Source organism: Pieris rapae, chromosome 3 (genome assembly GCF_905147795.1).
Source record: "Pieris rapae chromosome 3, ilPieRapa1.1, whole genome shotgun sequence".
Taxonomy (NCBI): domain Eukaryota; kingdom Metazoa; phylum Arthropoda; class Insecta; order Lepidoptera; family Pieridae; genus Pieris; species Pieris rapae.
Window position 1 is genome coordinate 6,560,555 of NC_059511.1, and position 23,894 is coordinate 6,584,448.

The window sequence follows — 23,894 nt, forward strand, 5'->3', positions numbered from 1 at the left end:
AGTTAAGTAACATTTATTTTTATGTATTTAGTAATTTTTATAATATTTTTCAAGAAAATATATATTGGTACGTAAAGTCATGATTATAAAATAAACTATTTGATGAAGTATATTGTTTTATTTGATAAGATAAGATTTCGATACCATACTCCTTATAGATTTTTTAATTTTTTTTTGTCGTGTTAAAACATGAAATTCAAAATAAATAAAACTAATAGTCTTAAGATCCGGGATTAGAAAAATATACCCTCATCTGTTATTTAGATAAACAATTTTTTATAAGCTGATCATGAACTTATAAAAACAACTTCTGCCATCATAAGCCTGCTGCAATTAATTGTAATTAATTAATTAACAACTAATTTATTTTTAATTTTTACTTTCTCGTGTTGTTTTTATAAGTTCATTATATTGAAATCAGCTTATAAAAAATTGTTTTATCTAAATAACAGATGCGGTTATATTTTTCTAATCCCGGATCATAGAGTATAATGTCCTACATGACAGTTAAACCTTTACGAACAATCGTAGTCGTCAGTAGATAGTGAACTGATGATTCACTACATTTCCGTAGTTTAATAATAAATTAGGCGTCTGAAACAATTATCAGTTGATTTTTTTCTAGTTCCTCTGTGGTTGATCAGTTTTACGCTTGTGAAAGAAAAGAAATTTACTTTAACATAATTTATTAAACATTACATTTAGATAGCTTGATCATATAACTATTTCAAATAAACATAATACTTCTAATGGAATTTACAGTCATATAAGTCTTTTTGATAACTTACATAATACTTAACACGAGATTACGACTTGAGTATGGCTTCATAAGCCTGGAATATGCATGTGGCAACCTCTACCGTGCGGGATTTCAAGCTGAGGGTAGCCTCAGGGTTGCCAGGTTGAAGTTTTAGTTCTAAAAGAACCCAGATGTTGTTCGTCAGTTTCAGAGACTGGTAGAGCATGTCTTGCCCTTCGACGTTTCTCTTGGCGATGGTGAAAACGTTGTTCAGCGACATCTTGTGAGCGATTGTGTCAGCCGTGCCGACAAGATTGTTAATCGTGTGTTGGACTTCGTTCGCTGCTGGGATTTCTTTCCAGGTGGTGAGGAAGACCCTTTTATCGAGTTGTCCATCTTCTGTGAAGAGGATGTGAGCTGGAATGAGGCAGGCGAAGTAGAACACGTCTATGTTGTTCTTGACCGCCACCTGAAATGTTAAAATGTTATGTTGATGTGAAAAGTTAAAAACATTTTTGGGAATTGCCTAAGAGTAACGAAATACTGTTTGAAATACAAAAAAAAACTAAGTTTTTGAACCCCACATAATATAATATAATAATTTTATTAGTAACAGACTCATTACTTAAATAATGTAATAAATAAATTTGTAAACCTGTAAGTTATTGAGTGGCTCCATCCTCTGAACAGGTCCTCCTGTGGCGAGAGGTAAGGGTGCGTCAACACGTGCACCAGCCCCCACCGCGCCCACTGACAGCGCCCCCGCCGGGTATATGCCGAAACTATACAAATATTGTTAATTTCTTAAAACCTCTAAACTTCTGAATTATAATTAACAATACAAATTTACTTTATTATCATTTTTTACGTTATGTACACACTAGTCACAATGCAATTATATTATTTCCGTTTTATATTATTATTTATTTAATTTTATTACTAAAACAATCAGAAAGCGGATTTTTAATGAAGTGCAAATAAATTCCAATTATCCAAGACAATAATGTTTATATGTAAGGCCTTATTTCTCATCAACGAGTTGGTAGTAATTTAGCACTTGTTACAACTACAAAAAGGGATTAATACAAAGAAATATATAATTTACTGGAACAAATAACGTAGTTAAATTAAATTTACCTGTTCTTATTGAGTTGTATAGCAAACCCTGTCATGGGCTGCATGGCTTTATTGGTGAAAGTCATCTCCACTCGCGGCTGACCACCTTGCCTACTGAATGTACCCCAAATCTCCAGGCCTTTAACGGACAAATAAGATGTTTCAGGGGTTGTTCCAGTATAACATAAGAACTATATAACTTTGATTTACTTATTTCGTAAACAGTAATTATTTACGTTTACACATTATTTCTGCTTAGAAAAACATTTTCGATGATTCCTACAAAAAATTAATACGATTATGTACTCTTATTTTTGTGAGCTTACATTTGCTGACAAGAGAAAGGGAAAGTGGATAAATTGCAGTAAATCTGCTTTGAACAGCCTCTTATGACCAAACGAGTTTCGGTGCGTTTTATTTTTACGTATACATTAGTATATTATTGCAGCATCAAAGTTTTTTAGAATTAGCAACATCTTTTTTTGTATGTATGTATATGCAAACTGTGTTAGGCTAGGTTAATAGCTGCTGATATTCTATTCAGTTGCTATATTGCTTCGTGACAATTTTCTGTTATAATCACCGGCACGTAAGTTGGCAAGGTTTTGGCGTAGTGGGGGCAAATTCGCGCATCGTACACTTAGTGGAACAAAAAACTGTTCACTTTTATTGATTGTCATTATGGTTATTGCCATCATTTATTTTTAATCTTGTATATATACAAAGCAGAGGAATTCGTGACATTTATTAGGTGTTACAAATAAAACATAACATGCATTTTTTAATTAAGTAAAAAAAATATTATTTTTAAAAATTATTTTAATAATATATAATTAGTATTTTAATTAAATTTTTCTGGCATATCTGCGACTCTTGCCAAGTTACGTGCCGAAAATTATATTTTTCCTTTATTGCAAGTAGCATCATCATACCTTTTCCCTTATCAGCGGGCAGCCAGCACTGCTTTAGCGGCACAAAGGAAGCTGGAGGAGCAGCCACACCGAATATGTCTCCCAAAAGACCAGTTGTGCTTGGGGCGGGAGTCGGCTCCGGTCCACCGCCCAACTGTAAATTAATATTGTTAATTCTCTCCACACTTATTTTGAGAAAATCGCATGAACAATAGTAGGCTTTTTATTATTTTTATTAAAATGTTAAAAATTGCCGAGATATTAAGGAACGAACATTGCAAATTAAATTAAAAATGACCGCTAAACGACCATTGAAAATTTGTCGGTGAATAAGAGGAGGAAAGAAGTGCAATAATATTTCTGCCTGGAATCAATTTAATTTAAAGTAATTTATTGTCTTGTTAGACATTGTATGAAATTTTTATTAAGACCCAATAATGGAATAATGAAATCTTATGGTGCTCCCACATTGCCGTTAGAAAATGTTTAATAACGTTAGTAAACATTTGTTAGCAAACATTTAATCACAAATAAATTTTCATGTTAGAAAATGTTTAGTAATGTTAGTAAACATTTTATAACAAAACAAATTATAACAAAATAAAACATGTGTTATCTTTTGTTTGTAAACATTTTATAAGGGTGATGGCGGGATAGGCGGTGCGGTGCGGTGGGGGTTAGAGTACGCAGGTCGCTGCGCGTGGTGTCTCGCTTGTCAGTTCCTTTGTGTCAGCGTGCATCGCTGTGCGTGTGTATTAGTGGTTGCGCGTGCGCCAAGCAATAAAATATGTCCGGTAATTGGAATAACGATGATGTTTACAAACTGATTGAAATGTTTCAAGCAAGAGAAGTACTATGGAACACGATGTCAGAGAGCTACAAAGACCGAAATAAAAAACACGATGCTTGGATGGAAATTGCCAGTGAATTTAATATGGATAAAAAAGTAATTGAAAAAAAGATTCGATCACTCGTAGGTCAATTTAACCGAGAATGTAAATCTAATAAATCTGGTGCAGGAGCTAATGAGTCAAGTAAATGGTTTGCATTTAAAAAACTCATGTTCCTTAAAGGCAAAAATATTCCAAGTTTAACTGTCGATGGAGGGTTGCAGGTGAGTTTTATTTTAACGTCTTTTAATAATATTTAGATGCCCAGTCCAAAAACCCTTCATTTGAAAAATATTCTGCGAATTCTTTTCATATTTCTTTCCCATCATCTGTCAGGGATTCACATGCTTCAAGTGGTGTTAATTGCTGCTGTTCTAATCTCCATTGTCCATCGATACGTGTACCAGTTACTATGTCATCTCCATCATAGTATTGAGATGGAGCGTAAATCATGCTCGATTCAGTTTTTCTTATAAAATTATGCAGTAGCACGCATGTCATAATTAAAGTAGTAGTTTTTTCTGGATCTAATAATATTGTAGTTCGTAAAACTCTAAATCTGGCTGACAAAATCCCAAATGCGTTCTCTACTGTTCTCCTCGCACGACTCAGTCTATAACTGAAGATTCTTTCCTTAGAATTGCTATCCTGTGGTCCTGGAAAAGGTTTTAATAAGTGTTTTTGTAAAGGGAACGCATCATCTGTTACGAACACATAAGGAAGAGGTTTGTTTCTGCCTGGTAGTGAGCTGTCACTGGGTATTTTTAAACTATTGTCGTTAATTTTATTTCGAAATTTTGTGTTTGCGAAAACTCCGCCATCACTTATGCGTCCTTGGCAGCCAATATTCACGTACAGAAAGTTGTATTCTGCGTCCACTATCGCTAAAAGTACAACGCTGTAAAATCCTTTATAGTTGTAATATTCACTGCCGCTATCAATTGGCTTTTGTATGGCTACGTGCTTTCCATCGATACTTCCTAAGCAATTTGGGAAATTCCATTTTTCTTCAAATGAATTTGCCACGTGTAGCCACTCTTGAGGTGTTGTTGGTATCTGGAACAAAAATAGAAGATTAAGAAATAGGCGCGAAAAATAAATTTATAACTCGTTATTCTAACAAATTTTATTGGATATTTTTATTAAGTATGAAATATTAATAGAATACACTATAAAAAAATATGATTTCAGTTAAGGGTTGTTAAGTAATAGAAAAAGAAAATCGCGGTTATAGATTTTTTTACAATTTTAGCTAATTTGACGCGCCTATAACTTGAAATTATCGTTTAGTTCTATTCTTTCAGGGTAACGAAGAAAACAGAATTGCTTCAGAAAACACTCTCAGTTTGAACGAAACAGGAAATACTGTCACTGATGAAACTACGGGCACGCCTTTCGCCACCCCAAAACCATTTCGGAAAAGAAGACGGCCTGAAGTAGAACAAGATCCAACACAACAAGAAGCTGTAAATATTTTACAAAGAATGTACGAATCTAGAAAAAGCAGGGATGAAAATGACGCATTTGGAGAGTATGTCTCGATGAAACTGAAACAAATAAAAAACAGTCATGCTAAGAATACTGCTCAACATCACATTAACAATATTTTGTACAATGCGACAATGGGACAATATGATTTTCCAAAAACCTTTACAGACCCAACCGCTAGTAGTTCCTGGGGATACAACTCTGAACCAAATCTATCCACTTTTTCGGAAAATAATGCTGACTGTAGCTCGAGAGGATACTACACCGCACCGAGTCCCTCGGCTTCATTTGAAACCAGTTCTTCGGATAACTCCAGGACACATACTCGTACCAGCGCAAGAACACAGAGTCCGTCTAATTTATCGGAATCAAGCCAAGATTCGACCCAATCATTAAACGATTTGTTGGAATCAATCAAAAATTAAAAAATACATGTTTGGTTTGTTAAGTATTAAAAAAATTATTAGTAAGGTAAGATAGGTACCTACCTAAAGTATGATTAGATTAGATCATATTAAAAGTAAATAAAAAAATAATTAAAAATGTTGTTTGACTTACCTGTATGTATTCCTTTAAAACCTCATTGAGAGCCTCGCACACTTCTGGTACGATAATAGATATCACTTGGTCTGACAACTTGAACACATTTCCAAGACTTTTATAACTGCTACCAGTTGCCAAAAATCTTAACGTTACCGCAAGTCTTTCCGTCACACTTACAGATTTTCTAAATGTAGTGTCTCGTTTGCCTATTTTTGCCCCAATTAAATTTTGTAGATATTCAAATTCGGAACTGTTCATTCTTATAAAATCTTTTAAGCAACCATCAATACCTAAATCCTTGAGATAGTCTGTGGCACTATATTTTCCTCTAGCTTTTAGCGTTTGGCGCATCCAATAAGAGCGCTTTTTCTTCTTTTTTAAACAAAAAATAAAAGCTATTCCAATGAGCAAATCTTCTTCCATTTTCGTGTAGACGTCCTCAGCCCTCAGAAGGCGAAACCAAACTGCGAGCCAATACTAGATGTTATAAAATGTTTAAACATTTTCCATCAATGTAGGAGCACTTATAACATGTAACAGTTTCTAACAAAGTGCAACAATTGTTAACATTTGTTAGTAAATGTTTTGGTGTTATAAAATGTTTACAAACATTTTATAACGGCAATGTGGGAGCACCATTACAACCATACTTGACGCTGGCTAATGCACAAACAGTGTTAGAGCCAAAGGGGAAAAAAAAAAAATCTTACAAGTACGTCCAATCCACCGGCTAGCAAGTCCAGATTGGAGGCCGGCGCAGGCGCAGGTCCAGAGGCATTTGGAGCTCCGCCCCCAATGTCCATTGACAAGAGGTCACCGATGAGCGACTCCTGCGCATATGTTAAAAATTATTGCATTTTTTTTAATATTGCTTGTTAACGATATTATAGAGAAATGTTCCTGTTACACTGTTTATTTTAGAATAGCTTTATCAACAGACTCATTGTAAAGTAGATTAATTTTGTAACCAACTTTACAAAATCAATTGAAAATACAATAAATAATGCGTTATAGTTAACCTTCCATCCTGTTTTGTAAATAAAAAATATTTATAATTTTTAAAAACAAAAACAAAAGAGTGCCGGAGAGTTTATTGCCAGTTCTCCTCTTCCGTTCTACGCCTGTTATTTGAGAACTGGCAGTAAATGTAAAATTAGAAGCGTTTAATGTATATTTCCTTTTTTGCCTTCATAAGTGTACATTATGTTACCTATATAAATGAATTTTGAAAAATTTTGAATTTTCAATACCTGGTTAGGAATGACAGTGGCCTGTTGAACTGATTCTTCTCCGGTTGCACTACGAGCTGGAAGGGACTTGCGCACACCAGCCGCGCGACCTTCATTCAAATTATATATTTCATTTATATACAACATTTGTTCCTGTTTGTTTCTGTTAAGTATGTTTTTTTTTTTTCCTTTTTTATTTTTGCACTTCTTGCCTACCTTATCTAATATACTCAGTGGTTTTTTCCTTTACTAACAGTGGTTGTCTGGACGAAATCGCTCTAAAGCGATAAGGCCGCCAGTTGCTTGTCATTAAATTATGTTTAATATTTTCCTTTTATGTAATGCAACAAAGTGTTAATAAATAAATAAAATAAATAAACATTTACTACTAAGAACTATCTCTTATATTTAAAAAAAAATCAAATTCTTAGGTCACTATAAATTACCCTCCTCAGATTTTTCTGCATTTTGGAAATTGTAATTTTCTGCATTAGAAAAATTACTTACCTTCTACGAAGGCAGTGGGTGGTTTATGATAGACGGAAGCCAGTGAGCTGATGTGGCAGATAAGCTCATCCAAAAGCGTCGGCTCCAAGAGATCTGTTTCCTCAGAGATCAGAGGCTTGTCTGCCAGCACCACTTCCTTGGCAGCAGCAGGATCGGTCGATAGCAATCGCCAATAGATGAAACCCCGATCTCTGTTAACGTCATATATGCAAACTTGTAAATACTTTTATCTACTCTCGTGATATTTAAATTCAAACCGATTTCATCACTATATTAAAAAAATTATGTTTAATTAAAAATATAGTTTTTAAAATACTACTTGCTTATCGTTCAATACAGGTCTAAGATTACATCCACAGAGTTATCTGACCAAAGACTTTTTATTATTTATATTTTTTTTATTGTGGTCTGTGACTTTTGGCGCCATTTTTTTCATCACAGTAACACAAATACAACATTGACATTTTAATAACCTGACATGGCGGTATCTTTGTAGAATTTAAACTTAAAGGCAAAAAAAGTGATTTTTCATTACGTAGAATTCCGACATTTTATAACTGTTGCTACTAAAAAAAATCTCTATAACGAACGAAAAAGGGACCAAATTGACCCATTTGAAGGCAATAAAAAATAAAATACTATGCATTTTTTATGTATTAACTACAAAAGGGTAAATCTAAATAATAATCTAATCTAATACAAAAATAATAAATATTTCAATATCACGAACAATATATCGAATAAACTTAAATTATTTTTTATTATATTTCGCTGGCATCACTGTCTACTAATTCCAGGTTTAGTAAACCGTTTAAAAAAAATAAAGTGTTATCTTTGTCTACTGTTTGTGATGAAAAGGTAGGTAATTATCACTCGCCGTTAAACCACTTATAATGTGGATCACCGCCTTTACTAAAATGGGACATTCAGTATGTATAGACTCGGATGTTCGAACTCGTATTGAAATTGAAAAATGTGCCAAGTCAAAAAGGCCATTTCTGACATGTCAAAAAATTATAGTTGTCAGATTTCTACGGAGTATAGGTATCAATAAACGTACGACAGCTGTAATACAAATTAGAAGATACCGACCGCAATAAAAGTTCACAGATAAAGGAATTTTAATATTTATTATAATAATATTTATTTTAATAACTTAAAAATGATTACCTAAGGTCTGGGTTGTCCGAGTCCTGTGTAGCGAGACTGAGCACGTGTTGAACGAGTTCTTGAGTGTCAGCGGGACGTTTCAAGAACAACTTAACCACTGCTGTCAGTAGTTGCAGTTGGACCTATAATCATGATATATATCTGATTATTGTGGCGTAAATTGTAAATGCTTGATAAGAGTTTCGGACTGAGCATTAGCCTAGCATTACCAACAATAGTTTTACAAACTTATTTGTATATATGTATTTTTGAGATCTAAAAAGCTTAATTTAAAATTGGTTTAATTACTTCATTTATCTAAAGTAATTAATAAATATATGTCTTGAAAAGAGATATAAATGGTATTGAAATGGTTTCAATGGTGTTATAATCCAGATTATTTTTTTTTATATATTAAATGTCATGAAACTTGTAAGAAGCTTTTTTTAAGTTTTTTCTGCTCCTGACTTCTGCTTCTTACTGTAATGAATTATATTAAATTAGCCTTAAAATTCAATTCACCTGAGCGTTTTCATCGTGGAATCCCTCAAGGAATGAATCTAATAACTCATCGGCGTTGTCGATACGCTCCGCGTACTCGCCCACAATCCATACCTGAAACATATTTAAAATTATAGCATATTTAAAGAAAACTAATAAATAAAAAATACCCATTACTATCAAGCAACTCTGCCATCTTAAAAATCATGTAAACAACTGATTGGAATAAAAATTTTTTCGCGTTACCTATCTTATCTTATCTTTATAATTTCATAATCAATCAAATCAATTTTATATAATTTGACATATGAATATTAATTGAGATATACAATAATTTAGTTTGCTTTTAAACATTCAGAAAATATTTTTATTGGTAAAAATTATAAATACTTATAAACTTAGTTAATTTTGCGTAGCGTCTAACTGTGTTGGTTAAACACATATTATCTCGGAGATCTAGATACGCGTTGAATTATATAACAGCTAGTAGATAATATAGTATATTATATGTTACCATAGAGGCCCTGGCCTCTGGCTCATCTAAGGTATCAAGATTTTCACACAAAGTGCTGATAATACTCTCATATTTATTCGGGTACTTCCGAAATATATCTTTGATCACAACGATGGCTTCCTGCACCACATAGTTCACTTTGGTTTGAATTAACTCCAGCAATGTTGATACGCATCGCTCGGCCGATGGCTCCACCTAAGATATAGAAAATTATAATTAAAACCGTTTTAATTTTTCTATTTAGATAAGATTAGATGACTGTATGTCAAAACCGTTTATGACGATGTCGTTTGGAACAACATACCCGTTATATCGAAAAAAAAATCAAAAGTCCTGGGCTGTTGCAACTATCGACTAAAAAACAACCAAATATGAAGAAAACACTTTTTTAACGGATTAAAGTTATGTATTATTGTGTGTGTATTGTGTGTGAGACGGTCACCGTGACCACGCACGCTGTAAAGCACGCGAAACGTCGGTTAAATTTAAATTATGTTTAAATAATTATAAGTTTACAATAATACAATTCAATCCGATAAACAGTGTTTTCTTTAAATGTGTAAAAGTAATCCTCTCGTTATAAAAGATTTTGACCGTATAAAAAGCGTATGGTTCATTCCTTAAAGGCCGGTAACGTACTTGCGTGAGTGACATAAATTTGATAATGTCAATAGATTTTCAATTATTTGCATTATACCTTAATAGCGCATCTGCCAATAGCCCGTACGGCCTTCCTCACAAAGTCCACGTCCACCTCAGTAGCATACTCCTTCAATTCACCCAGCACCTGCGCGATATTCGCCTGCGACGCGAGACGTATCATGATGTCCAGCTTTTCCAACTTTACATATATCGGGTCGTTGTACTTCACAAAGAACACCTGGAACAAAATGTTTAGATCAAATATTAACACTGACGACGGACTACAAATCATGCTTGACATGATTTAAGTTTGGTGGCGGTTTTTGCAGGGAGATATTCAAATATAACACTTTGTTTGAAGCTGGGTAGCAACTGAATTTAATGGTTTAAAATATGATAATATGACCTTTTAACTTAAAATTACAGATAGTGTAATTTTGTCGCAAACAACTAACAAACTAAACTATGCTTATATATATTATGCTAAACTAAACTATGCTATGTAACTAAGGGTTCACAAATGTAAATGAGGGTTCCGTTATTGGGTACATTATCGGGTTATTTTCGGTCGGTTATTAACTAAATATTAGTTTATATATATTATAACTTATATTTAGAAGTGTAAACAAGTTGTAAATATATGTATGTGTTTCTAAATATATGTAATTTAACTATCACTAGTTATACTTTTCCTATAGTAATAATTGTTTCTAAATCAAAATTCTAAAGACAACCGTGACGCAAATCTCTAAAACTTGGCTTCATATAATCTTTCTGTGGTAGTAAAATTTATTGCTAATCAAGGTTTTTATGAACATGTTATCAGAACCGTATCAAAAATAACACATTACATTATTTTGAAATAAATTGTCCTCGGATTTTATGAATGTCTCAAATTAGGCGAAATCTAGGGACACAACTAGTGTAACAAACTACTTACTAAAAAATCTGGCCCCAATTTTCCGTATCTATTTCGAGATATGTTGTCTTACATGCAAGTAGGTGTCAGGCTTCTGTGCCTTACGCCGTCTTCGTGTGTCTAAGACACGCCGAAGTAAACAATACTCACATAGAAACTTAATTGGTGAACCGGGATTCGAACTTTCGACCTCTTGATTCACACTGAAGCTACAAAACCAACACAAAGGATGTTCTGCTTTGACTCTATTTGACATTAATATGGAAAAAACAAAATACCTAATTTATTAAAACTCACCTTCATCTCATGCTTAAGTATTTCCGGCCTCTTCTGCACGACAAGGTTTATGTTCCGAAGAGCCACATATTGTACTTCTGGTTCAGCACTCAATAAGGTGACCAGGGGCGGGGCGAGTTTACGAGACAAGGTGTTCACAAGCTCCGTCTCATCCGAGAGCATTTCCATAAGTTTCATAAGAACCTGGTAAAATAACAAAGATTATTAATGTTTCACTTAAAGTTACATTTTGTGTTTGAAGGAATAGATTCCAAGTGGGGCATAAAATAAAATATAAATAAAAAATAAAATACGTTTATTTTGGAACATAAGATCATCTAGGTATCACTTCATCCACGTCAATCAATTCGAACCTGTAGACATCCCTACTCTCATCGGCAAAGAAGACAGAGGGTGTTCGGGCTGCTGCCGAACACTTTAATGATAATTAAATAAAAGATTGCTTTGCTCTTAAAAACTAATTTAATGAGTGATCGCGGTGATGGTTGATGACACACTGATGTATAAAGAAAAGCGTCGCTCGCAGGCGGCGAACTATATGTACTTATGCTAATTACAGTGTTCGGTTACTTTCCGAACATGCTCCCGGGCGGGAAAGAAAAAAAACACAAAATGCTAAAAATTATACATATGAGAGAAAAAAAAATTACTGATAAAGAAAAAAAATGAATGCTTATGCTACATAACACTATCTTCGATTATCGAGAATGCCTTTCGCGCACTAACACTTTCACTTTCACTGTGAACCACTGATTTTATTTCACTGTTATCACTGCGTTGCACGCCCGGTGAGAGCACCAGACGCCGCTGACGCCGACACCTCCTCCAGGCGACGACGAGCGCTGCACGCGCGCAAACGCCGACCAGGCTGTAGCTGATGGAGTATTGATGTATGTCGTGGCTCGATAGCTCAGGCATTTCATCTATGTTGCTCTTCATGCTTATTATTTGGGATTCTAAGCTATCTATAGAGCTGTTCAGTTTATCGATATCTGTATCGTCTTCTTTGAAGTAAGGCATTGTTATATTGATAATGTGTTTGATGTCTGTAACATCTGGTGTAAGGATGTTCGGTGCCGTTTGTATGATATTAAATTGTTGCCTTAACGAGAGAGTTTAACCGACTACTTATAATGTTATACTGCCTTTCCATCGATGCTTCTGTTCTTTTTAGCAAGTTAAATTCTGACTCTACTATAGAAGTTTGATTACGCCATAGATTTACCAAGTGTTGTTGATTATTTCTAATTAGTTCAATGTCCTCAGAGTATTTATCTGCAAAATGCTGATCTAGCACACCAAACAATGTGTTCGCAAGGTAACCTACACCGTTGATAAGACCGCGACGCTGTCTGGAGTGCTCGGTAAAATGCTGTGTTAATAAAAGTTGATTGTTGTATTGTAACTCTGAGTAGTCGTGATTCATTTGTAGTAAAATCATATGGCATTGTTGATTATGCTCTATGTTAGTACATAGTTTGTCCAAGTGATTTGATAATTTTTTGTATGCTTGTTCATCTTGCCAGTACGGGGCCATGTCGTGGTACACAACTAAGGTCCATTTGTCTCTAATAAGTTTCATCTTTGTTATGGGGTCGAAATACAACGATTGGCTGTCGCTCATCTCTGTAATATTATACTCCGATCTAGAAGTAGGCATAATGCTCATGAATGAAAGAAACCCTATCGCCATTGATATAAAGTCGAATTTCTTCTTAACTTGTCTGCATGGTCGTGTCTTCTTTCCGGCTAATGATTGACCTTTACATGATTCATTCGTTTGCTTGCTTGATGCTTTTTTCTTGTTTTGTTCTTGCTCGTTTTTAGATGCCGTGTTGGCGAGAGGTAATGCTGACAATTTGATGATCGGTCTCCTTAATAAACCATTTTTTGTCTTTAGGGTAACAACTCTTACCAGACCATCTGAACCCGGGTGAAGCTGGACGACGCGACCCATCGCCCACTTCCCTGGCGGTAAATTAGCATCATGTATGAGGACGATTTCTCCAACTTCAATGTTTTTACAACTTTTGCGCCATTTTGTTCTTTCTATTAGCTGGGTGAGATAATCTGATTTCCATTGCTTCCATATGTCTGTAAATAATTTGCTAGTGAGATGCCACCTTGTCCTTGCATCTTCTTTTGTCTGTATAATGGTCGAACCTGCCCTTCCCGTCAGGAAATGCGCTGGGGTTAGAATTTGCAAGTCATCCGCATCTTCTGTTAATGCGCAGAGCGGCCTTGAATTTAAACATGCTTCTAGCTGTGCTAGAAGAGTAGAGTACTCTTCAAAGGTAAGTTTCTGCTGCCCTATAACTCTTTTTAGGTGATGTTTGAGGCTACGTACTGCTCTTTCCCACAGTCCTCCGGCACTCGCCCAGGTGGCGGCGTTGAAGTGCCAGTCGATTTTCATTTCAGATAACTCGGAGAAAAAACTATCATTGAACATGCTTTGAAATTCTTCTATTTCCTCCTGTAATATTCTGTTTGCTTTAATAAAGTTAGTTCCTTGATCGGAATAGATATGGCGGGGCGCGTTTCTCCTTGAAGCCATTCTCCTAAGAGCCGCTAAAAATGCCTCACTGCTTAGGTCAGACACCAACTCTAGGTGCACTGCTTTTGTGACCATACAAACGAACACTGCTATGTATGCTTTAGTAGTTCGAATGCTTCTACCTCTACTTGCTTTTGTTTCTACAAACCCCGTGTAGTCCACTCCTGTATGATAAAACGGGGGTGCCTCGTTGACCCTTGCTTCGGGAAGGTCAGCCATCAATTGTTGGCCCAACACAGGATCGTGTCGTTTGCAGGTTACGCATGATCTCAAATATTTTTTGGTGGCACTGTATCCTCTTATGATCCAGTACTTCTTTCTTAAACATGTCACAGTAAGTCTTGGCCCACCATGATAAGTTAGTTCATGTGCTTCTGCTATCAGTAAGATCGTGAGACGCCCTTCGTGGGGTATGATTGCTGGATGCTTCATCTCAGGATCTATGTTTGCCTTTGATAATCTTCCGCCAACTCTGAGGATTCCTGTCTTGTCCAGGTGCGGTGTCAAAGGTAATAATTTGCTTTTACTTTGCACACGTTTATGTTCGCGGTAATGCTCTATGTCGCTTGCGAATGCGGATCTTTGTTCATTGATAATGATCAATCGACTTGCATTTTGAAGCTCGTGCGGCGTTAAATAACTCGGTAGTTTCTTTGCTTTTAAAGACAAAATAATTTTAGTTGCCCGTAATATCCAAGCTAACACCCGTCTGGCCTTTGTTATAGAGCTGTGTTTTGCTAGTAAATCTGATATGATGTTTTGTTTATATGTGCTTTTTTGCTCGTTGGTGGCCTGAATGACGTTGGTGTGCATTTTATTACGTAACTCCTCTTCCGTAGTATATGTTTTGATTTCAGATTCTTTATCTTCATTAATTGGCGGTCCGTTCCACCATAATTTATGTTTAATGAGCTGAGTCGTGTAGATACCTCTGCTGGCTGCGTCAGCAGGGTTTTGATCGGTCTTGATGTATCTCCAACATTCGGCCGGTATGTTCTTTGTGATTGATTTAACCCGGTTTGATACGAATATTTTCCATTTTCCGGGGTCTCCGTGAAGCCACCCAAGTACGATCATAGAGTCGCTGTATGCTGATATTTTTATTGAGTGACCTACTAAGCTCTCTACAATTTTCTTTAATAACTTCGAGAGTAGGTCAGCTGCGCTTAGTTCCAGTCGTGGTAACGTGATAGTCTTATCAGTGGGTACCAACTTTGTCTTGGCTGCTACTAGTATTCTTTGCGATCCATCGCTTGTTCGTGCATATACTACACATGCTAATGCCTTTTCAGATGAGTCACAGTACCCAATGAGCTCGATGACGCCTTTCTCACCGCTTCCGATCCACCTAGGAACTGTGCATTGGTTGATATTTTCCAGGTCTGTTCTGATTCTTATCCACTCTGTTACACATTCGGCTGATACTTCGTCTTCCCATTCTTTGACTTCCATCCAAACTTTTTGGAAAAGTAGCTTAAGCTTTGTAACGACTGGCGCTAGCCAGCCCAACGGATCAAACACCTTTGATATTTCTGATAGTAACTTCCGCTTTGTTAATTTTGATGTTGTTTCCTTGGACAGTCTGCACTCGAAAGTAAATGCATCGTTAGCCGGAGACCACCCTAGTCCAAGGGTTTTGATTGTGTTTTCTGATTTGAAATTGAATATTTGCTCTGTCTGCTCTGTGTTCAGATTTTCTAGAATGTCTGCTGCATTAGATGTCCACTTTCTCAGCAAGAATCCGCCTGATTTTAATAACTGATCCAGCTGTGTTACAATCTGTTTTGCTTCTTCTATAGAATGTGCTCCGCTTACCAGGTCATCCATATAGAATTGATTTTCCAGAATTTTCGCTGCTTTAGGAAAACCTTCGCGTTCATCGGCTGCTAACTGCTTAAGGGTCATCATAGCTAGAAACGGGGCTGCTCTGGTCCCGTAACTTACGGTCGTAAGGTGATAAGATCTGATAGGTTCTTCTAGTGAATTCCTCCATACAATTTTTTGAAGATTTTGATCGGTTTTATCTACCAAAATTTTCCGAAACATTTTTTTCTATGTCGGCGATGAAGCCGACTTTATATTGTCTCCATGATAAAATTAGTGATTGCAAGTCTTTTTGTAAATTCGGACCTTTGTACATTAAATCATTAAGACTGAACCCAGACGATGTCTTTGCTGACCCACTGTAAACAACGCGTAGGAATTTGCCCGCATCGGCACGCTGCACGCCGTGGTGCGGGAGATAACATTCCGGGGAAGCCCTTTCGTTATCTATACAGAGTGTCATATGACCTAAGTCTAAATATTCCTGCATGAATTGTTTGTAATTTGTTGCCAAATTAGGATCCTTAGCTAGTTTCTTTTCGATGTTTCGATATTGTGCTATTGCTATGTGTTTAGACTCTCCTAATTTCTCTTCAAAATTATCTGTCATTGGTAACCTGACCTGGTACCGTCCGTCTTCGAGTCTTTTTGTTGTTTGCTTGTAAAAGTCAATACAATATTGATCATCTGTGGACATTGAAGACTCCTCCGTTATACCCTCGATCTCCCAAAATTGTTTCAGGTCTTCGAAGTTGCTGAGTACAACGTTGCAGTGAAATGATTGGGGCATGTTTCCGCAGAGAATCCAGCCAAGGCGCGTCTGTTGTGCTATTGGTTGTGATTGATTTTCGCCCTTGACTATTCCGCTTAAGATTATAGATGCGTAGACATCCGCTCCGAATAGTAGATCGATTGGTCTGCTTATATTATAATTAGGGTCCGCTAATTTTATGTTATCTAAATATGGTAGAAACGGTCTATCGAAGCTGTGAGTCGGCAAGCTTTTGATTAAGTTGTTGATAATTAAAACTTCGGTTTCGAATGAGTAATCATCGTTTACAGACGTGCACTTAATAGTGAGCATGCCTTTGCAATTGTTTTGCTTTTGACCGACTCCAAAGATAGAGCCGTTGCATTTTTGCCGTTGTAAACCTAATGATTGAGCCGCCTTTTCTGAAATTAATGATATCTGGGATCCTTGGTCAATCAAGACCCTCATTGTTTGCTGTGAACCATCGATTGCCGTGATTTTGACTTCTGCGGTTGCTAAGAGTACTTCGGTTGCCTTTCCCACGGGTGAATGGGGCTTAGTTGCCGCGTTGCTATTTTGTTGAGCGTGAGACTTCGAAGTACTTGCGGTTGATATGGTTGATTTTTGCTTGCTAAAGGCGTCATGTAACAGGCTGTTATGATTTTCATTACAAGTACGACATCGTTTTATTGAATAACATTTATTATTTTTATGAGAATACAAACAGTTTGCGCACAGTTGCAACTTTTGTACGGTTTTTAGTTTCAATTCGCATGGCAGTTGCAAGAAATTATTGCATTGGAATATTCCGTGTTCCTGGGAACATAATGGACATTTGATACCTGTAGATACGTGAAGCGCTCTCATGATGGGACGCGGTGGGAAAACTTTGTTTGTTGATTGATGTTCAAAATGCTGTTTTCGATTTTGATTTTGATAATAAGTTTGTTGGGCCCCTTGATTTGTTTTTTGAGTCGAAAAGTCTTGTTTTCTGCGAGACGATTCTAGGGTAGTGAATTTCAATTCTAAGAAGTCGATAAACTCTCGTAAAATAGGTAATTCACGGGGATTTTTGACTGATTCAATGTAACCTGCATGGGTCTCTGTGTCGAGTTTTTGTGATAAAATATGAACTATGACGGGGTCCCATGTGCTTATGTTGACACCTAGGTTCTTTATAGCATTAAGTACCTCGACTACTGTGTCGTGCATCCTTTTGATCTGGATCAATGACTGCTGCTGCATGGTTGGGAGACTGAACAGGATATTCATGTGTGATGTGAATATTAATCTTTGATTATTATACCTGTTATTTAGGATTTCCCAACATACAGTGTAGTTTTCGGAACTGATTTGTAGGTGACGAATCAAATTTTCGGCTTCACCTTTTACCTTGCTTTTCAAAAACTGCATTCTTTGTGCGTTAGATAAGGACGGGTTGCGGTCGATTGCTTCTAGGAAAAGGTCCTTGAATGAGGTCCAGTGCTGATAGTTACCCGTAAAAACGGGAATATCCATTTTGGGCGTAGAATATTCGCGATGTGCAACGGACCATAATTTGCTGTTGATTGATTTGATGTGCTCGTTGTATATTCGTTCATTCTTAGAAAATACGTTTTGATATACCTCATCTTCACCTTCTTGGTACATGTCGATCTCCCAGTGAAGAGAGTCAATAGCAGACCAGCGCTGCTGTAATGATTTTAGGGTGTATTCAAACTCCCATTTTTCGGACATGTTACTTAAATCTATGTTGCCTATTGTCCTCTCGAATGCCTTAAAATTCGAGATTTGTTTTCTAAGAAGCTCCCGAAGTTTCTCGTTCGATTTCGGGGGTTCTGCTTGCTGTGTTGTTGCGTCTGGAGTCACAATAACCATTGTTGGCTTATTATCTGATAGTGGAGAGGCTGCCCGATCCCTTACACCAGAAGTAGATGCCTTTATTGACTTAGGATGTTGAACAGAACCTCTTGTTTGTATCTGGTGGATCAATTCCTTCGTGGATTCATATAAAGTTGTTGCCAATTGATATTCGGAATTGATGATGTACGGATGCTGTCTTATTTCTTCATAGGCACACAACTGTATATGATTTCGTTGAAAGTCAGACCACAGATCTTCCAGATTAGCTAACTTACGTTTAGCATAGTCCGGTAGCGACTTTCTTTCCGCGGAGTCTTTTTTGATATTTCTTTGTAACGACTCGAGAGCCTCATATGTTGTTTTTTGATTTTGAATAAGATTATCGAGTTCCATGCTGAATTAAAAAGTAATATGGAAAGATCTCACTTGATATGCTGCTACTGTAGTGCTGTTGCTCGAACCCACGCGGTGCTGTCAATGCTGTATGCTGCTGCGTAGCAAGCCTGCCTGGCTCGCACACAGAAAGTGATGCTGTTGTGTGAGTAGCCTGCCTGGCCACCTCACGAATGCTGATGCTGCTATGCTATGCAACTGATGTATGCTGTGATATATGCTGTGTGGGAGCTGGTACAGCTCACCGCACTTGATGATTTAATGCAATGGTGCTAGCACTTCGTACACACGAAACTTTCACGAAAACTCGCGTTTCAGGTCCCGCCTGTACGTAAGCTCGAAGGACCAAAAATGTTCGGGCTGCTGCCGAACACTTTAATGATAATTAAATAAAAGATTGCTTTGCTCTTAAAAACTAATTTAATGAGTGATCGCGGTGATGGTTGATGACACACTGATGTATAAAGAAAAGCGTCGCTCGCAGGCGGCGAACTATATGTACTTATGCTAATTACAGTGTTCGGTTACTTTCCGAACAGAGGGTGTAGGCCGAGCGAAAAAGCCGGCGTAAAAAACTCTCGGTACTCTTTTAAAAAAGCAAATCATCAAACAATATTTAAAACAAATATATCAAATTAATTAGAGGTAGCCTGCCCAGCATTAGTCCCAGGCCCTTTTATCAACTAGATAATCAATAACTTTATAGTAGGCCTTTTTACACATAGGTCCCACAATGCATATTTTATTGATTAACTTTTAAAACAGTCATCTCTAATTTAAGAACTCATCTTATTTTTATTTTGACCACTACATTTACAAAGGTGATTCGCTTATGGAAAACATAATTTTAATTTGAAACTGCAATATTTGTACGATCAAACAAAAACATGATAAATTTTGATAGTAATCGTTTTCTATGTTAAAACTTGAATAAATAGCATCATAGCAAGATTTTTAACCTTTTGTAAGCGATTTTAGTCCTTAAGACAAATGTAGCATTTTAAAAAATTTAAATTTTTAGGGTCTGTTTCACAATGTCCGGAAAGTTCCAAATAAGCTATTTATTACTTATTAGTAGGATAAACATTACTTATGCGTTTCACGACTGTCAGATAGCGCTATTCGTCATGAAACGCGAAGTATGTAGTTATTAATAGATTAAGGTTCTATATATTAATATAAATTTATCTTGTTTTTTATATAACTTCTGCACTTCTTGCATCCATCATTTTTTTTTTTTCTTTCTTTTCTTACTAGGGTTGCCTGGAAGAGATCGCTTGTTAGCGATAAGGCCGCCCGTTGCATCCCTTGTAATTTATATATATTGTGTTGTTTGTATTTCTTTAGCAACGAAGTGTAAATAAATAAATATCTTATTTGGAACTTTTATCTTTTGAATAATTTATGTGTTGCATAGCTATTTGGTAATTTATTCATACATTGTGAAACAGACCCTTAGAGTTAAAAAAAAATAATTTTAAATTTGGAACTAGAAATATTAGTTTCAAAATCAAGCCGTAATACAAACCTTGACCGCGGAAAGAACAACAGCTGCATTAGCATGAGCTAGCCTCGGGGTTATTCTCTCGCAAATGGAGTGAGCCTCGCGCGAGTCACGAGGGCAGTAGTTTGACAATGCATCGAGGATGAACACCTGACCCCACTCAGTGCATTCATTAAGGGCTGTCAGTAGCTTGTTAATGGTTGGCGCGTTCATTTCTGGAAAATACATTACTATAAAATAAAAATAAAATATGTTATTTACCTGTATCTGATGTATGGAACATCAGATACAGGTATCACGTATTACACGTCATTAAATTTGAATCATCGGCATCCCTACTTATCGGCAAAGAAGACAAAGGGTGTAGACCGAGAGAAAGGGCCGGTGTAAAAACTCTCGGTACTCTCTTGACTCTTTCCCGGGCCCTTTTATCAACTAGATAATCGTTAAACTTATAGTAAGCTTTTCTTTAATACATTTCTTAAATTTAATAAAAGGCAGAGACAAAAGACCCTCTGAAATTTTATTGAAGAATTTAATTCGTACCCGAAGAGTCCCTTTTCCCAAAGAGTAAGGCTGTAATTTTTTCGTACTATTTAAAGTTAGTACTTTAAATAGTACGAAAAAATTACAGCCTGCGTTTGTTCCGAGTATTAACGTTATTAACGAATATTCTATTCTCGTAAACTTCTCACTATTTTTGAACACATTCATAATATTTTCATAAATATATTTCCTTATTTATCTCTCAGAGATTCCCTACATTTTAAATTGCACAAATAGCCCTCTTCTGCAGGATGAGAATAGTTTCGCCATCAGCAGCATGACCGCATAATAAAAAGCCATAGGTCATTAAGCGGTAAAAGTAACTGAAGCAAACAAGTCTAAATGTATCGACATCAGTCAGTAGGCGAATTTTTTTAACCGCGTAAGCTGCAGATCTAAGTATCTTCGCCAATCTGTTAATATTACGGGGACCTTTGAAGTTTTGAATCCATAGTAATTCCAAGAAATACATCGGTAACATCCAGATTCATTCCTCATCATTCGTCTATAATACGTCAAGTATTCATAACCCTTGCATTTTCTTCACAAAATTTAATGCATTTCGTTGTATTTTTTGCATTTAGTAGGTTACTTTGGGTACCATACCCAATAAACCCAGAATTTTTTGGAGGTATAACATAACATACCAACTAATGGATGTCCTGAAACACTTGCTTCGTTAATCTCAGAGAGAGCTGCCACGGCATTAGCAACAACCATAGGGTTTGAATCACTCAGCAATTCTTTTAACTGATCCAAAAAACCCTGAAAATGTATCTATATTAAATTACATATTTAATTAATCTGTGGTTTCAGTCAATTTCCCGTGATTTATCTATATAACATTCTTTTGTGATACAAATAATATTTTAAGTACATAATGATTCTTATGACTTCACTAAGTATCTTAAAAAAATATACTGACTTAGAAAAAATATTAAAAGGTTGTTATATCATGGCATGTACCTGATCTTCCACCATACTTGGTGAAATATCATACAACTTGGCAACGCAAACAGCTGCAGTTTTCCTCACATATGGGTCTTCATCCTTCAAGCACTTTCGCAGAGGCTCACAAAGATACTCTGTGATTTTGTCCACCCGAATGCATCCCATAGTTCGCACGGCCAGTGCACGAATCAGTGGATTTGAATCTTCACAGTCCTGAATATTTTAAATTATGTATTAGTTTTTATTTATTTTGAGAGAAAGAAAGCAACACATCAATCAAACTGAAGCTATTTCACTATAAGCAAGTATGGTAGAAAATGTAATGCTTACAAAATTTTGTATATTTGCCAAATTTCTAACTACATACTTAGCACACATTTCATATTACCTACTTTTAGCAATTTGTTATCAAAAAATACTTATTTCAAGCAAATTAATATTTTAATTTAAACATTTGCAGTATTATATTACACTTTTTGGTTTTTTTGTGACATTTTTCTACCATACAATACAATATATAACTAATGCCAATGCTTTACTGGAGTATTATGATGAGACATGATTTTTTGTATCGAAAATACATGTTTACTTCAGCTGATTAGTTGAAAATGTAGATTTACACATCAGTGCCATATGAGTCTGTTTGGTGTTTGATCATGCAGATCTTAGAACTATACATGCATATAATACACACCACCTACTATGTACAACCACCTTTATCTTTATATTCTTTTCAACATATTGCTCGTTAAGCATTGTTTGTGAACTAAAACTTAAAAGTTTAATTTCAAACATGAAATCTAAATCTGTCTAAATAAAATGTCAATAGCAACAACTTATCTAAAGTATGAAAGTTTGTGTATGTGTGATGGATAAGGGAATATCAAATTTAAACCTTTTTGTGTCAGGTAAAAGAATAAAGTTAAAAGATTAAAAGTAGCCAACATAGTAGTTGGGTCTTCTCAATATTTGTGCATGGCTCTCCACCTATTATAATGTGTAAATCTACAGCTGATGAGTTGATTTTTTGGATCAGATGTTTACCTTAACAAGCTGGTATGTTGGTAGATCCTTCCACCCATCATAATATGGTACAGTAGACATTAAAACGACAAAAAAGACAAGTCACTCACATAGATAACTATCTACTTTACTTGTCATACAATAATCCAGATTTTAAGTTAAAATATAAATACTATCCTGTATATATAACATTAAGCAATACTTATGGAAATTTTCAGTAAGCTGAATAATGCCATTGATAGTTGTCCTTTCTCTCTTAATTTGAATTTTTTGATGATATTTGCAAATAATAGGAGATGAAAAGCTCATTGTCAATTTAATTGTAAAAATATTATCAATTAAACATTAGTATATAAAAGAAAAACAGATGCATACCTTAACAAATGTATTAACAGCCATTATAGCCATATCTGGCTGTGATTTGGCATAATTCATTAGATATAAGTAGACCAATTTCTTAAGTTCAAGGTTGTCTGTCTGCATGCAGTTGACTACATCAGGGAAGAGAGCAGAAACATCCTTGCCAACTGTCATAGAAGCTATGACCTACAAAACCCACCAATCATTAATTAATGGGATCGTCAATTCTCTATTTGATTTCATGTGGACTGTTAAAACTATGGGATTTCTATACCAACCTTTTTCACAGCTTCTTTTTTCTTTTCTTTTTTGTCACTATTGAGTTCCGATTTGAGTTCAAATATCTCTCCCTTTTTTGTTGTTGTAAAGTATTTAGAATCTGTCATTTTAGCAGGTTTATTTAATCTTACTGTTTATTCTATAACACAAATACCAATAGATTTAATGATAACAATAAATGGGAAAAATCAATACTCGCCGCATCTAAAAAATACTCAATATGTCACCATTAAAAATATATTACTTACGATATTTCACGAAGGAAAGCCTAGGCGATGATTTAATGAAATAAAATTAGATGTATTGCATTGATTTAAAAAACCGAGGGGCGTATAATTTTTTGATCCCTAAATCTTTATTCAATACCAATTGAGATTTGTCATTATTTGACTTTCGGGTTT

At 35.6% G+C, this 23,894-nt stretch overlaps 3 protein-coding genes across 5 annotated transcripts; 1 reads left to right on the top strand and 2 right to left on the bottom strand.

Annotated features, from left to right (window-relative positions):
- Positions 1-669: 669 nt before the first annotated feature.
- On the bottom strand, positions 670-23,893 carry LOC110993176 (AP-1 complex subunit beta-1). Of its 2 annotated transcripts, XM_022259324.2 has the most exons (18): positions 23,742-23,893; positions 23,493-23,632; positions 23,230-23,400; positions 21,847-22,044; positions 21,528-21,645; positions 20,359-20,549; positions 11,446-11,628; positions 10,285-10,467; positions 9,588-9,782; positions 9,095-9,187; positions 8,594-8,715; positions 7,424-7,614; positions 6,938-7,026; positions 6,398-6,517; positions 2,788-2,920; positions 1,877-1,994; positions 1,395-1,521; positions 670-1,208 (listed from the first exon to the last, which is right to left on the bottom strand). In XM_022259324.2, the coding sequence occupies exons 2-18, from the start codon at positions 23,598-23,600 to the stop codon at positions 807-809; spliced, it is 2,742 nt and encodes a 913-aa protein (XP_022115016.1). In that variant the 5' UTR covers positions 23,601-23,632; positions 23,742-23,893; the 3' UTR covers positions 670-806. The 2 variants fall into 2 exon arrangements, with proteins under 2 accessions (XP_022115016.1, XP_045490697.1); XM_045634741.1 differs by lacking the exons at positions 23,230-23,400; positions 23,493-23,632; positions 23,742-23,893 and adding an exon at positions 22,876-22,999.
- On the top strand, positions 3,419-5,597 carry LOC123690718. Its single transcript, XM_045634745.1, has 2 exons — positions 3,419-3,880; positions 4,961-5,597. Exons 1-2 carry the CDS (start codon positions 3,554-3,556, stop codon positions 5,567-5,569), a joined length of 936 nt encoding a protein of 311 aa, XP_045490701.1. The 5' UTR covers positions 3,419-3,553; the 3' UTR covers positions 5,570-5,597.
- On the bottom strand, positions 3,672-6,330 carry LOC123690717 (putative nuclease HARBI1). Of its 2 annotated transcripts, XM_045634744.1 has the most exons (3): positions 5,703-6,330; positions 4,513-4,712; positions 4,172-4,312 (listed from the first exon to the last, which is right to left on the bottom strand). In XM_045634744.1, exons 1-3 carry the CDS (start codon positions 6,108-6,110, stop codon positions 4,300-4,302), a joined length of 621 nt encoding a protein of 206 aa, XP_045490700.1. In that variant the 5' UTR covers positions 6,111-6,330; the 3' UTR covers positions 4,172-4,299. The 2 variants fall into 2 exon arrangements, with proteins under 2 accessions (XP_045490698.1, XP_045490700.1); XM_045634742.1 differs by having other exon boundaries at positions 3,672-4,712.
- Position 23,894: the final 1 nt, after the last annotated feature.